The 15821-nt window shown below is 41.2% G+C and overlaps 1 protein-coding gene across 1 annotated transcript in view; it reads left to right on the top strand.

Annotated features, from left to right (window-relative positions):
• Positions 1–14514: 14514 nt before the first annotated feature.
• The window catches only part of HECTD2 (HECT domain E3 ubiquitin protein ligase 2), a 74152-nt gene continuing 72845 nt past the window's right edge, over positions 14515–15821 (top strand). The window contains exon 1 of the mRNA XM_006925954.2: positions 14515–14628. Coding sequence (XP_006926016.2) covers positions 14515–14628 — 114 coding nt within the window. The remainder of the gene's footprint in view (positions 14629–15821) is intronic.

Below are 15821 nucleotides of genomic sequence, written 5' to 3'. Positions count from 1 at the left end.
ATAAAACACAATATCACTATTCAAAACACTCCAATTGGGCTTTATAAGCCACAGCAGTCATCTCAAAAATTTTAATATTATTCAATCCTTCTCTGAAAAAAAAAAATGAGCAAGCAACTTGTCAATAATATACAATATTTATGATATATTTTATTATTTAATACTATGCATGCACACTGCCCTAATACAGTGATACATAATAAAACAAATATAAAAACAAATGTTTAAAGGATGAGATAAAGGTGAAATAAAATAATGCTATGTTATTTATTGATTTTAGGAAAAAAAATTTACTCTCACTAAAATAATATCCTGGTCCTTTTAAAATAAGAAAGTCTTTTGTATCAGACCACATACTTATCATTTCCAGCATTCTTCATTCTTTTGTATAGATCCAGATTTCTATCTGATTTCATTTTCCTACTACCTTAAAGACTTCCTTGAGATTTCTTATAGCGCGGCCTGTCAGGGGTGAATTTTATCAGCTTTTATATACTTGAGAAAAATCTTATTGTTGCTTTAATTTTTGAAAGATATTCTTGCTGGGTATGTATAGAATTCTAAGTTGACAACATTTTCTTTTTAAGATGTTGTTCTACCAACTTTTTTTTTTACTTGCATCGTTTCCAACAAGAAGTCTGTTGTCATTCTTATCTTTGTTCCTCTATGTAATTTGTGTTTTTACTCTAGCTCTTTTTAAAGATTTTTCTCTTTATTACTTATTTTAATTAATTAGATTCGAATGTGCTTTGGTGTAGTATTCTTCAGCTTTCATCTGCTGTAGTTCATTGAGATCCTTGAATCTGTAGATATATAGCTTTCATCAAATTTGGAAAATTTTCAGCTATTGTTTATTCAAAAATTTTGCCCCTCTTTCTCCTTTTAAAACTCTAATTATGTATATATTGAGCCACTTAAAGTTGCTTAATATATAAAGTAACTCTTCAGTACTCTTTGGTATTTTAATGAAATAATTTCCATGCTGTTTTCGAGTTCACTACTTTTTTTCCTTCTGAAATATCTAATCTGCTGTTAATCCCATTTGGTGTATTTTTCGTCTTAGACATTATATTTTCCATCTCTAGAAGTTCTGTGTGGGTCTTTTTTATATATTCTACATAGCTGCTAAAACTTCTCATGTTTCCCTGTACATATTTGAACATATGGAATATATTAATCATAGTTATTTTAACATCCTTCTTGCTTAATTCTATCATCTGTATTATTTCTGAGTGTGTTTCTAACTGATTTTCCTCTTCATTGTGAGCTAGCTCTTATTTCTTTGCATGTCTGGAATTTTTTGGTTGGATGCTGGACATGGTGAATTTTATATTTGGCAGGCTAGATTGTTTGTGTTCTTTTCAATGTCCCTAAACTTCATTCTGGAATGCAGTGGAGTACCTTGGAACAGTTTAACCCTTCTAAAAGTAACTTGCTTTTAAGCCTCATTAGGCAGGACCAGAGCAGCCTTTAATCTCAGCAACTAATCTCAACCAGGAAAAATTTTGACCCTAAGGGAAAGGGGACACTTGGAAATGTATGGAGACGCTTTCAGTTGTCACAACTAGGAGAATGGTAGAGGCTAAGGATGCTGCTAAACTTCCTATAATGCACAGGACAGCCCCTCACAACAAAAAATTATTTAGCCCAAAATGTCAGTAGTACCAGGACTGAGAAACCATGGTCTAGGACAATTTTGCTCCATTACTGGCACAATATTCTTCTGAATTCTCTACCTGCTGCCCCATGTATTAAAAGATTTCTTTGCTCTGGTTTCAACCCCTGTGGGATATCTAAGAGTTGTTTTCCCTACTCCTTTCTGGTGGCCTCAGGTAGCTTCCTTACACACATGTACCAATCAGTTGATTACTTAGTAACCTGTAGTTTCTTTCAGTTGAAGAGCCAGATGACCCCTCTGCAGATTTCTGTGACACTTCTCCTCTCCTACACTTTGCCCTGTGAATTCTAGCTATCTTGGCCTCTCTGAATTCTCAACTGTCTCCTGAACACAGGGTGCCTGCCAAGCTGTTTGGGATTGCCCTCCATGTGCTTGGGCCTGGAAACTGTCTCTAAGCAATAAGCCAGGGTAATTGTAGGGCTCACTTCATTTCCCTTCTTTCGGGGATCATTATTCTATTTTGCCTAGCGTCCAATATCTGAAAGCCACTCTTTCATATACTTTACCTGTTTTATAAGTCAAACAATTTAAAAACCAGACAAAATATAGGAAACAGTGGCTTTAATCTTTGAACAGTGGCTAATGTCTTAAGACACAATATGTGGTTAGATCGAGGTTCATCTTTGAACGTTTATATTTCAAATAGTCTTGGTAACAGATTTCCCGAAGCTTTGTGTCAGCTCTAATTAAACTACCATTATTTTCATCTCAGTGGAAGGCTGACAAAAGGCTCATAGCAGGAGTAATGTGTCAGCTCTGTTATTTTCTTGTTTTTCATATTTGCATTATTAGTATTATCTTTAGTCTGTGTTTTATTTCTAAAAATCTATTTTTGTTATAGAAAAATTCAATCATATGTAAAGATAGAGAGGACTGCATAATGAGCCTTGATTTACCCTTCATTCAGCATCAACAATTAACAACTCACAGCTAATCTTGTCTCATCTATATTCCTACCCACTTCTAACAGTGACCTCCCTGACCCTGAATTATCCCAGGCATCATATTATTTCATCTATAATTATTTCAGTGTGTGTATGTATGTGTATATATGTGTATGTGTGTATACACATACAATACTGTTTCATTACCTTACCTGAAAACATAATAATAACTCCTTTACATCATGAATATACAATCTGGCCTCAAACTGTTGGGATCATTTCAAACCTCTTGTTTTTTGTGTTTATTTGAATCAGAAATATAAGGGACATACATTGTGACTGGTTTTATGTCTCTTAAGTCTCTTTCAATTTATAGCTCGCACATGTGCGCTCTCTTCCTCCCTCCCTCCCTCCACTCCATCTCCCTTCCTGCAATTTATATGTTAAAGAAATAGAGTCAATTGTCCTCTATAGCAGCGGTCCCCAACCATTTTGGCACCGGGGACTGGTGTTGCTATGAGCATCTAATGCCTGATGATCTGAGGTGGAGCTGAGGCAGTGATGCTAGTGCTGGGGAGCGGCTGCAAATACAGATGAAGCTTTGCTTGCTGGCCCACCACTCACCTCCTGCTGTGAGGCCTGGTTCCTAACAGGCGATGGACTGGTATTGGTCTGCAGCCAGGGGGTTGGGGACCCCTGCTGTAGAGTTTACCACTAACTGGATTTTGCTCAAGGGTCAGATATCATTTATCTATTCCTCAGCCCCCTGTATTTCCCATGAATTGCTAATTATATGTAGAGATTTGATCAAATTTAGGTTCAATTATTTATTTTATTTTATTTTTTATTTTTTTTTTGCGAAACTACTTCATAGATGTTGTATAATTCTATCAGGAGTACATTCTGTGATGCTAGCAGCCCTGGATAATCACTGCAAAAACCCATTAATTCATTAGGGATATGGTCTTAGTCTAATTCTATCATTCTTCATTTATTAGCTGGAATACATGTATAAAGGCAATCTTTTCTTCATAGTTATATTCTAATTCTATCATGCCTTCTTCATTTAGTAAATGAAATACTTCTATAAAGTTAATACTTCTTAACTTCAACTATTTCTTTTCTACGAGATAAAAATTATATAGAAAAAAAGATAAATGCCTAATGCATTTTCTCTACGAGTTTTCAAATTAATGATTGTTTGCCTATCATCCTCCAAAGGTCACCAAAGATTTTTTGTATCATTATGAACGGATGCATTTAAATATATTCGATATTTTAATCCATTGCACTTGTTATTCTTCTTAATGCTTGATTTGTCCCATCTTCGGCCAGTGGGAACCTATTCAAATCGAGTCTTGCAGCCTTTTGACATGATCCCAGTAGTCTTCGAAAGCTTTTTTGCTATCGGCTTTGACAAAATATGTTAGACTTAAGTGATTTTGCTAAATAGTACCAAATCCTCTCCAAAAAGGTAGTACCATTTTTACAGTCCCCTCTGCAATCTAATTTCCCCAGTCTTACCAATAGAATATTGAATCAAACTCAGATTTTTGGAAATCTGATAGGTAGGAAATGTGGGAAATAATATCGCTGTGTAGTTTAATTTGCATTTATCACTGTGAGTTAGGCTAGTCCTCTTTTCATATGGTTAAAAGCCATTTGCTATAAGCTATCTGTTTGTATCTCAGCCTGTTTGCAAAGATCTTCTTAGTAACCTGTAGTTTCTTTGCAAAACTATCTTAAGTCATATGTCCATTTTATAAAGTCAATTTAGTCCAAATATAACTTCTAAGTCCAATTTAACCAAGCAATATAAATTTAAACATGTGCTGAAAAGAAACAAAGACACAAGGCACTAAAGACATACTCTGAATTACAAAGCTCCTATTCCCACTCTTCACTCAATATACTTCCTGCTCTATATGTAACACATTGGACAGCCACTTTGTGACACATTGGTCAAGGTCAATCCATACATTATAATTTAGAAACATTTCCTAATTATTTAAATTGAAAATATAATACAAAATACCTCAATATATTATTTTTAATGAATATAATTATGTCTAGATTTTCTTTTCACATTCTAGTAGCCACCTTGCACATCCCCAATGAGGAGAAGACAGAGCCCACTTTGGAGACTACTGACTGTGGGGTAAAGTTCAAACTTTTGGCTTGGCCTAATGGCAGGTCCATCAGAATGTGGCCTCTGTCCCTGTTTCAGGCTTCTCTAACACCATTTGTCCCCTTGCTCTAGCTGTATTCAAGTCCATGTAGCTCCCCCCGCCCCCGCCACCAAATGGCCTCTGTTTAAGGCACCCTGCACCCCTTTTCCCTTCTGACCAGTAAGCTCCCGTGACTGCCATATAATCTGCACAAACATGCTGGGCCGCTCTGCTCCTTCTCCACCGTGAAGAGATACATCCTGTGAAACCATCTCTAACTTCCTCTAGGCTCACCATGAATACTGTGCAAAACCACTGACAGCTTTTGGGAGAATCTAGCAAGTAGGAACTACTGGGCCCCTTCCCTTCAATCAAGAATCACTCCCAATTCTTCCCCATTGACAAGGCTGTTTCAGAGGAAGTATGAGAATTGGTGACCGAGAATGAGGTCTAGCCTGCACTTGACTTTCTCCCCAACTTCCCCCATTACTAGTGATCTGCCTGGAGAGCTGGCTGAGGGGTGGGAGCCTGGGTCAATTTCCTTGGAGACAGACAAGAAACGAAAGTCCTTACTGAAGACAATGGGAGAAACTAAGCTGCGGGAAAGAGCTAAGCTAAAAACCAGGCTGGATAGGTGAGGTCCCAAATTCATGGAGAAGTTAGGTGGCATCCCATTTAGAGTAGCCCAGGGAAGCAGAATCCCAATGTGATTCTAGAAAAGAACTCTTCTGTCAGCACTAGCCCTAGTGAGGAGAGACTCCACAGGTCTCACCTACCTACCAGCACAGCTCAGCCTCTCTCTCCCAGTCCTCTGGTTCTGTAGCTGAGCCCACTCTGACTCTCCTTGTCAGGGCCTCCCTGCTGTTCTCTACTTTCAGGCTTGTAAGAGCCCTCAAATCTAAGTGCTAACAAAGAGCTGGAACGCCCCAGCCCATTTGTCAGCCTAAGCCTAAGCCTGACCAACACTTAGATAAAACCAACACTTAGATCCCTATTTGACTTCTTAAGTGGATTATTTAATGGATTAGAACCCAGAGGGGAGGAGGGGTGAGCAGTTGGCTTCCTAGACATCAGTGAGTTGAATTGGGCAAAAATCAGTGAGCTGAATTGGGCAAAACTAATCAACTGAATGTACTTCACTTAAAGGAAGATCAAAATGAAAGTGAATAGTCAGCCTAAAACCACATTTAGACTTCACAAATCCTATGGAGAATTTACTTAAAATGCAGATTCCAGGGCCCCACCCCTGAGATTTTGATTCTGGTAAGTCTGGGATGACACCTGGGGACCTGAATATTTAAATTCCCCAGTGAATTAGGATACAGGTATTTTCAGACCAGACTTTGAGCAACAGTGGCCTCTGTGACAAAAAGGGGAAAAATAAAGCATCTGAAGTTGCTGGTCGCTGGGGTCATCTAAGCAGTATCTGCAAGCTGCACCCCTGTTGCGAATTATGTAGCAAACTACCTTTGTTCTGGTTGTGGGCTCATCTACAACCTTCTGGCCATAACCGACTTCCCTTGTCACTTGGCTGCAAGGGAGAGAGTCTACAGATCTGCTGACATGAACACTCTGTTCTGTCCACAGCTGTCTTTCTCATTGTAAATCAATACATTGGTGCTCACTTACATTGTCATTTCTGTGGCTTTGCTTACTACAAGCTCCTCCTGAGAAGCAGAGCTTCACTCATGTGCGGATGGAACCCGGTTCCTGCCGTTCCGGAGACTCAGCCTTACTGCGATCAGTCTCACACACTGGAACAGTAACTTCCTGCTCAAACCATCTGCTGCCATCCCAACAGCATCTACCCTGCTCAGAGCTCCACCCCCGCCCAGCCTTTGTTCTCAACTCCCAGGGCCACCCACACTGTCACCCCTCTCCCAGGGCCTTGAAGAACCCCTCTCCCCCTTTTCCTAGTGCTTCTCGTTCCCTACCACCTCTTGTCTTTCAAACACCTCTGCTCCTCGCTCCCTGATCTCATCTTTTCCCTCTTCGGCTCTTGGTCTGTGTTGTCAATCATCCCAATCCATCTGCTCTTCTGTTATCCGCACCCCCGCCCCCCGCCCCTCACCCCCAACAAGATGGATCTACAGAGTTCCCAGTCTCTGCTGGTGGCAGAAGCTCTGGAAAGACAAAAGACCCCTTTCTGTTATCCTTGCTTAGTGCATTCCTGACTGCAAAGAAGAGCTGGCTATGTGCCATGCTCCAGGGAAGGGGGAAGAGGAAGGGGGAGGAAAATCTTATCTGCCAACAGGGTTAAAGCCAGACCCTTCACTGTGTTCAGTTCACTCCAGTGAACGTCACCCTGTGCTGTGACTTGGCAGCCAGCCAGCTTTCCTGGGTGACACCCCTGTGAATTGCCTGAACCACATGCATTCGCATTCAACTGCATCGCCATTCAAGCAAAAGAACAGAAGGAAGGCTAAAAGAGATTAGACCAATCTTCCTTCCCATACAGTCCCCAACTCTTAATAGAGGCCATGACTGACAGGTTGCCCTTCAAGCTCTTTACTTCAACAGATTAAGGACAGCCCCAAACAGTTTCGTTGCTTTAGTAACCTGCTATTTAAGCCTTTCTTTTATTCCATCAAATTTTTCATCCTGTCCTGCCAATTTCTGTTGCCACTATCATCATTCTCATCATTCTAATTCTAATTCTCTGACATCCTGGCTACTCAGAAGGTCTGATTTGTGCTGTCTTCTTTTACCCGCACTAAAGCGATCTTCATGACTTTCATCATCTCACTTGCTCACTCAGACTCCTACTAGAGCCATCATTCCAGGCCCCCTTCCCAGATTTCAACATCCTAGCTCCACCTTAACCGACCTTACTTCCTAGCACAGACTTTTCTCCTCATTCAAATCCATCTTGGTCCAGAGTCCCAAGATTTCATACTCATACCTGCCTCACCTGTACTCTCTTTAATATTCTGTCTCTTTTAAAAATGCCAACTTCAAACCCTGCTTTGTTTCAAGTGAGCAGCTGGGATATGGCGAGATGGCACTGGGCATGATGTCACAGATTCTAAGATTCAGCTCTGAGACTTCCACTCTCCAGCCATGTGACCTCAGGAAGGTAACTAAACTTCAGTGTTATTAGAAAATAATCATACTTCGCAGGGCTTGGTGCTTTCACACAGTTTGTTAACAACCTGAACATGCTGAGGGATAAACAGGAAATTGTTTTATTTTCCTCCAGCTCCTGCTTTCTACCATGCTATACCAACTCCCTCTTCCTGGTCCTTGAGCAACAGGTTTCTGGAAACTTTGGGATATTAGAACAAATCTCACTTCCCAATACTAAAAAGTCTAGTTCAATCCAAATACAAACCTAAAGCTTCCCTTGGGGATCAAGAAGCGCAACTACAAAATAGTCAAAGGGATATAAAATACAGCCCAGGGACTATAATCAATAATATTGTAATAAATATGTATGGTGCCAGATGGGTACTAGACTTACCAGGGGGATCACTTCTTAAATTATACAAATGTCTAACCACTGTGCTGTACACCTGAAACTAATATAATGTTGAATGTCAACTGTAATAAAAAGCTTCTCCTGCTCCCCCTCTTTCCCCTCCCCACCAACTCAGGTTTGACTCATGGCTCAGGGACCAAGGACCTGCTGTCGTCTATCCTTTCATTCCTTCTTGTTTTTCCACTCTTTTGCCTGTTTCTGGGTCTTTCAGAGTCATGGGGGGAAGAAGGAGAAAGAAAAGTGGCCAAGTCTTTCTACTTAGCCGGTGCTCTCTTAGCTGTCGATGCCCCCTATCATAACAGAAGCCTAAAGCCTGGCTCTTTTGCGGGGTGCAGATGTGTGGATTCTTTAGAGGCCCCTCAAAGACTTTTGTGCTGCACAGTTCCCTAAACGAGGCATTGAGTTCTTCAGCCAACCTCTTGATCCTGCACCCAGCAGCACACGCCACATAGCCTCCTCTTGGAAGGAGACCTTTTTAATGGGGTCCCAATAAGATGGATGGAGCCCAATTATCTTCCTCAACATCAAATTGGCCCAGGAAAATCTTGTCCATCCTTGCCATATCAATGCCAGGCATGCAGCTGTCGCCTCCACACTCTCTCTCCTCCCCTGCCATTGTGGGCAGCTCAAGCCCAGCTCTAGGCTTCAGAATCTGCAAGCAAAAAGCAGCTCAGTGTCTGCAGCAGAGCCAGCAGCCAGCTGAGGAAAGAGGTGCCATTCTTCTCTTGTTACAGCATCCTAATCATTTTGGGATCCCATTTCATCTAGCTTAAGGGAAGGTGGAGCACAGAACTTACCACTAGGTCAAGAAGTTAATAACTCTTCTGCCTCAGTGTTATTTTCAATCATCTCTCTCTTCCAGGCCTCTCTTTACAAAGGCTATAGATGGGTAATAGCGAGAGATGACAGATCTGCTTGGCACCCTCTCAGTCTTGCAGGATGTGTCTAATGACTCCAATTAAAAATGTGAGTCTACTTAACATTTATCGTTCTCAGATTTAGAGACCTTACCTAAAAGCCCGATACCTCAGGAACAGTCTCTTTCAATATTCAATCTATGTAGAACAAAGCAAATAATGTCACATTCTCTACACAGAGCAGGCATTGTACACACTCTGTAAATGGTCATTGTTATTTGGCTTTCCTCTAAGAATGGTCAAAACAGCACATACACATGAGGTAATCTGACGCTAGTCCTCTCTCAACTTTGTGTAATATCTATCTGTACTTTGAAATATGAATCCATTATATGCTATCTTGTTCAATCATTCTTTCATATGCATATGCATTGGATTTTTAATTAGAATTTAAACTTCTTAAAAGCAAATGTTTTTTTCCCTATTCCCGATACCATCAAAAATGGGGCAGAGCATGTCATAATTGCTTAAGTAATATTTGTTCATTTGTCCTCTCATTTTTCTTTTATTCGATCTTCAATTATATTCAATTTAGAATTTTATTAAATTTTCCTTTAGTGCTTGTCCTATTGTTTTGTGGGTTCGTTTTGCTATACCAAGAAGCTACAAATTTGCAAGGTGTAGATGTCAAAGTGTTTGCTTCTCTGCCATCCTCGTTTCAGTTTAATCTAAGAGCAAAGTGAATAGACAGGAATGGCAGAGACAGGAGAAAGGGAAAGCCCCATGAGTACATCGCATTTAATATAGAATGAGGACATTGGTAACTTTTGGGAAAATAGTTTAAGTCTTAGAGGTTTCTACAGTGGAAATCAGACTGATTGAGGTTAAGGACTGTAAGCAAAGGGCAGCAAGTCCAGTTCAAACTTAAAGGGAAGGAAGGAAGTACCTGCGGAGAAAAAGCAGGCCAAGGAAAGACAGGGGATATTGGAGAAAGTTTATAAGTCAAAGGAAAGGCACGGATGTGGCATGTCTTAAGACCGACAAGAGATACCAGCATTGAGAGCCTAAGCAGAGACTGGCCTAGAACAGGCATTTGCAACTGGGGGTGACTTCACCCCTCGGGGGACATTTGGCACTGTCTGGAGACATTTCTGATTGTCATGACAGGGGGTACTACTGGCATCTAGTGGGGAGAGGCCAGAGATGCTGCCAAACAAACTACAAAGCACCTGACAACCTGCTTGCCTCCACCCCTCCCCCAATAACAAATTACCTTGCCCAGAATATCGGTAGTGCCAAGGCTAAGAAACCTTGGCCTAGAAAGAGGCAAAATGGAAAGTTAGCATGAAACAGACACCCCTTAAAATTAGCATGAGTAAAAATTGGGGGTTATTGACAGAATTCAGGGGAATTTTCCAGGCCCCAAGTTTGGAGGTATGGCGTCACAGGGACTAGAGTGACTTGGCACCATTCCTTCTACCTTGTGTACTTTGGGGTCACGGTGTCTTTTTCTGGTCTCCACTTACTTGCTTTGTCTCCTCCTCCTGCTCCGCTTCCCCAGCGCGTGGCCCAGGCTTCCAGTCCTAACCCTAACTCCATGGCAGTTGGTGGTCCAAGTCTGTATAGAGGCATAAGTTGCAATCATTGTACTTATTTAATTTTCAGAGGGAGACGTGGACTGGCCAGTTCTAGCGAATGAATGGTCTGGCTTTGAGTCAGGTTGTGATCAACTACAGGCAGAGGGCAAGATCCTATCCACTCAGCAGGGCTGTGGCAGGCTCTGCAAAAAGTATTTTTGTTCCTCAGAGATATAAAGAAAAAGAACATTTGAGACAGAGGGAAGAGAAATCTAAGGAGCTCAAATCAGGGGGTCTGAAATCCTGATAAAATAGATGCCCAAGTCACCTGTCGAGAGAGTGAAGAGTCTGGGAAATGCAGAAGTAGGGAAGCCCGGAAAGAGCAGCTGGGGGAACTTGATAAACAACTGACCAGGAGGCGAAGGATGGCCAAGTGGCTCTGAGGGTCTCCACTGTGACTAGAGTGGTGCCCGATCAACCCTATGAGGGAAAGGGGCTCCTGCCTGAGCCCCTCAGATCACAACCACTGCAGTCATTTTCTGTTCATTTTTGGTCTTGTAGAAAGTTTTTGAATGTTTGGTAAGGAATTGAACAAATGGGAGTTAGGGGAGAGAGACACTTCAGCCAAATTGAACTTCCCAAGATAGGTGACAAGGGGCTGAGAGTTCACAAAGACTCACCCACTCCACTCTGGGAAACCAAAGTATGGGGGGCTGCTTTTGTTTGAAGTGGCCCCACCTCAAATCATTAGAAGTGGCTTTCCAGGCAAGTTTCCTCCCTTCCCTCTGCTTGGGTGGTTGGCCAGTTTTCAATTTATTGCCACGCAGTCCCAAATACACTCTTTATTACCTGCACTTTGATAATGTAGATGGGCCCTATAAGCATTCTTCTTTTGTGGCAAGCACAGTGTTAAGCCTTATAGCACAGAACACTGGAGGGACAATGGCGGAGGGAGAGGCAGCTCTCCCTAGTTCGTGTGCTTCCACTTGCTGCTTCTTGATCCTACTGCAAAGCTGCAGGAACTTTTGGATGGGGAACATCCAGGGATGCTCTACCCCAGCCACATGCCCAGCCATGTAGCACCTTGGAAAACTTGCAGCCTTGGCCTGGTGACGACCTCTTCATGCCCCCTGCCCCCGATGTGGATAACTTGGCATATGTCTCACGTACACATAGAACACACACACGTTATACATAAATAAATGACATACGTGTGATGTGTGTTAGCGATGATTAGGCTGTGAGATTATGGATAATTTTTATTTTACTATTACGTGTTAGGAATCAAGGCCAAAGAGATACAAATCCTCAAATTTTAAAAGATAACATACTTTCTCCTGCCTGTTAGAAATGAAAATTCCTCAAGTTAAACTAGTATGTATCAGTAGATTAACTTCCCTCATGTAAGTGCATGAACTACTGAGTTCTTGTATTGCTTTGGACTCTGTGAAATACTTAGAAATAGAGCAGTCACTTCAAGTCTACTCTTTACCTGCTACCAAGGACTATAGCAGCCCACCTGGGAGAATTTTGTACATAGAAAACACATCTTGTATTTCTTTCTCAAAACTTGGGAGGTAGGAAGAGAAATTAAAAGGAATGAGGAATGCAAGCAAATATGAGCAATTACTTGTGCAAATGTGCAGTTACTTTGTTTGGGGTGTTTCATTTCACCCTTGAAAATGTATATTCTGAAACCACTCCAGATGACTGCTATATACCCTGAACGTCTACCTTAATTGCCTTATTGATTTTGGTGTTCCATGAAGGAAAGCTGAAGGACAGAGAAGCGGGTAGTGGACTGGGGATGGGTTGCATTTGCAATAGTAATTCTGCTACAACATTTGTTAAGCCCAAACTCTCTGCCCTCTTTTCTGTGGGTTAGAAATGTTTGCCACTAAGGCCAAAGTAAATTTATTCCTTGGCATTTAAAAGAAACCCAAGTAACATAATCTCAATGTGTTAAATCGATTTCAATTTCTGTGAACGAAAGGGGTATGTGTGACAGTGTGTGTGTGTGTGTGTGTATGTGTGTGTGTGTGTGTGTGTGTATAGTATGTAAATTCTTTTCCAAGTCCTTTGGGTTGTACTGACACCACTGTTATTTCTTGAGAATAGATCCTTCCTAAGTCACCCACTCATATTTTGAAACTTGCCATGATTTGAAATAATTTGGTACATTTTTAGTGCTTAAATTATCTTTGGAGGAAAAGTTCTACACACCAAACGTTCACCCCCAAAAAAGGACTCTAAAAATACAAATGTTTGGTTGTTCATGCCAGAAATCGAGGCTAGAGAAGCTCGAGTTTGAGAGAGAAAAAGTCTGCTGTGTATCTCGCAGCACACCTCCATCAGCACCGTGGCCTGGAAGCCTGCTTGTCACGCTGCTGCGTGTGCTCTGCGACCTCGCCATTCTATGAGGCAGTCTGATTTTTGAGAGCTTCCTTTTCAGCTAAGCAAAGGCAGGAATGAATTCAAGATAAGTACATCTGCTGAGTAGCTGGGTTGCGTGGATGGAATGGGCAAAGACAGGATGAATAAATAAATCATATTGTTAGCTAAGAAACTTTCCCACTTTTTAAGACAGTTTTTGTAGTCTAGAAAATGTATGAATTTCTTCAAGGAAGTATACATCACAGGAACATCTGTGCATATGAAATAGCGTTGGTACCATGACTCCATGAACAATTATTGCTACACTGGTCAGGATTAGAGACACTATTGAATTAACTAATAATTTCGATTCAGCTTTAACTAGAACATGGCTAAGTTACTTAAGATAGTGGTAATAGTTCTTCTAAGAAGCTTCAGTTACCTGGGCTACAAAACCCATTCATGTCTCACCACTGCACCCACCATACACGTAAATAAATGACCAAAATATAATGACCTGCAAGATTCATTTGATCACAGATGTGGACTGTCTTCAAGCCTCAATGTTTCTTCTCTCTGGAAAAGTCTCCTCCATCCTCCTTCTCCCTCACCTTCCCACTTCCCCGGCCCCAACTCCCATGCATACTTCCTCTCATTTTCCACAAAAGAAACTTACTTATCCTTCCTGATTCAGTTTACCCACCCACTCCACCCCAAGGCCCAGCTTGAATGAACTGCTCTTCCTCCGCGCTCCTTTAGCACCCTCCACCTATAGCATGGCGCCTAGTAAGCTGAACTGTGTGTCTGGTTTACTCATCTGCCTCCTCCCACCTGACTGGGGACTTCTGAAGGGTGGCGATTGAGTGTTTTAATCATAGCATTTTATTTAGCACAGCATTTTCTTTACCAGTAAATGATGGGGAGAGATGTTAAGATGTCCTCCCTCACAGGATTCGGTGAGAAGCCATGAGATGAGACACGTGAGACTGAGATTCAAAGAGTAAGTCCCTTTCTGGTTGTTAGGTAGTTTTGCAAAACACAATACACATAAAAATGTTCTATAGTACTCATATTTAAGTGGAAGTTCGGAAAAGCTGATGCTTGTTACAATGAATGAGGGAGTTGGGAAGGGAATAGATCTTTACTGATCACTTTCTCTGGGCCAGGCACATTCCATATAATCTTATTAATCTCTCCAGAAATCCTGGAGATAGATATTAATATCTCCATTTTACTGATGAGAAAATTGGAACTTAGAGAGACCAAGACACTTGCTAATATCAAACAGCTAGTAAGTGGCAGAGCCAGGATTTGATCCCCATCTGTCTGCCTCCAGAACCCAGGTTTGCTTCCTTACAGGATGCTGCTTTTGCAAAAGGAAAGAATCTTGGGTCACAGGAAATTATCCTGTTTACACCTCCACCTCTGCCCCATTCCACAGACCTGAAAAAGGCAGGGATGGGAGGACACCAGGAGAAATTGCCCAGGCAAGTAGCACAATGCGGGCAGAGCTAGGAATGGCCCAGACTCTGCACAAATGTGGACTGGATGCCCAGATGCCAGGAAAGTGCTGCATTTTCTCCACAGCCAAGGAAAAGATATTTACTCACCAAGTAAGTCGGCGAATCACTGGAGTCTGCTAAGTGTATTTTTCAAACTGATTTTTTTTCCCCCACAAATTAAGGAACATAGGAATTTTTTAAAAGGATAAAATGAAATCAGTATTATACATCTAGGAAAGGGCAGATGAGAACTATAGTGTGTGTTATAACAGTAATCTGATTATTATTAAGAAACAATCGTTTCTATAAGTATTACATAAATTACATTATATATTTTATATAATGTTATATATTATCAAGGTACAGCAAAATCTTGACTATGATGTAAATGCCTATTTGATTAGTTTTTCCCTACCTTTCTAATACACAACCTATAGTAAGTTCCTGCAGTGTTTTGTGGGTACATATGGTGAAGCAGGATTATAACATCAGGCTAAGCATGTCTGAATCTCACATGAAAGGCACTTATCTGTCACCTGAATACGTGTACACTTTAATAAAAGACTAGCTTCCTTAACTCAGGCTACTCCCTCATTCATGAGGCAAAACACACACACACCCCTCCCCCCTGGAAAACTCCTATGCATGTCCCAAAGTGCTGCTCAGGTGTAATGTGCTTGAAAAGCCCTTGCAGACTCACTTAGGAAGAACTGATGACTTTCTCCTCTGTGTACTCACAGATCTTTGCACATACTTCTGCTGTAGTTCCTTTCCCTGCTATGCTGTGGTTAAATGCCTCTACTGATAGACCAAGAAATCAACAAGAGTAGGAACTATGTCTTAACATCTCAGAGCCTACCTCAGTGCTAAGCATCCAATAGATGCGCAATGAATGTTGTTGAGTAAGGCTACCGGAAAGGAAAGGTTTATTGCACTTTCTTCCCTAATTTCACCACTAGAGGGCAATGTAACCAAGATTACTAAACCACGCATGCAGCTCCAGCCGAATAAGTAGCTTTTTTAAAAAAAGTATCTTCTCAGATGTTTTTTATATGTTTTTGCCATGCCTTTTAATTAATTCTGTATTTGATAGAAACTTCCACAAATGTAAAAAGAACACTTGAAAAAGAGGCTGAGTTCCAGAGTACCAAGGAGCCTAGGGGTTAATTCCTGAGCCTGGAGGGAAGAAACCACCAGGCCACAAATGGGATGAGATGCTCCTTATTCCCCCTCAGACGTGAAGCAGCTATCTCAGTGTTAGTGCTGTGTCTTTTCACATCTTAAAATGCTTGATCTTGCACATT

The sequence above is a fragment of the Pteropus alecto genome, unplaced genomic scaffold (assembly GCF_000325575.1).
Source record: "Pteropus alecto unplaced genomic scaffold, ASM32557v1 scaffold88, whole genome shotgun sequence".
In the NCBI taxonomy this organism is placed as follows: domain Eukaryota; kingdom Metazoa; phylum Chordata; class Mammalia; order Chiroptera; family Pteropodidae; genus Pteropus; species Pteropus alecto.
Note: the sequence above shows the minus strand (reverse complement) of the source record. Positions and strands in the feature narration are given on the sequence as shown.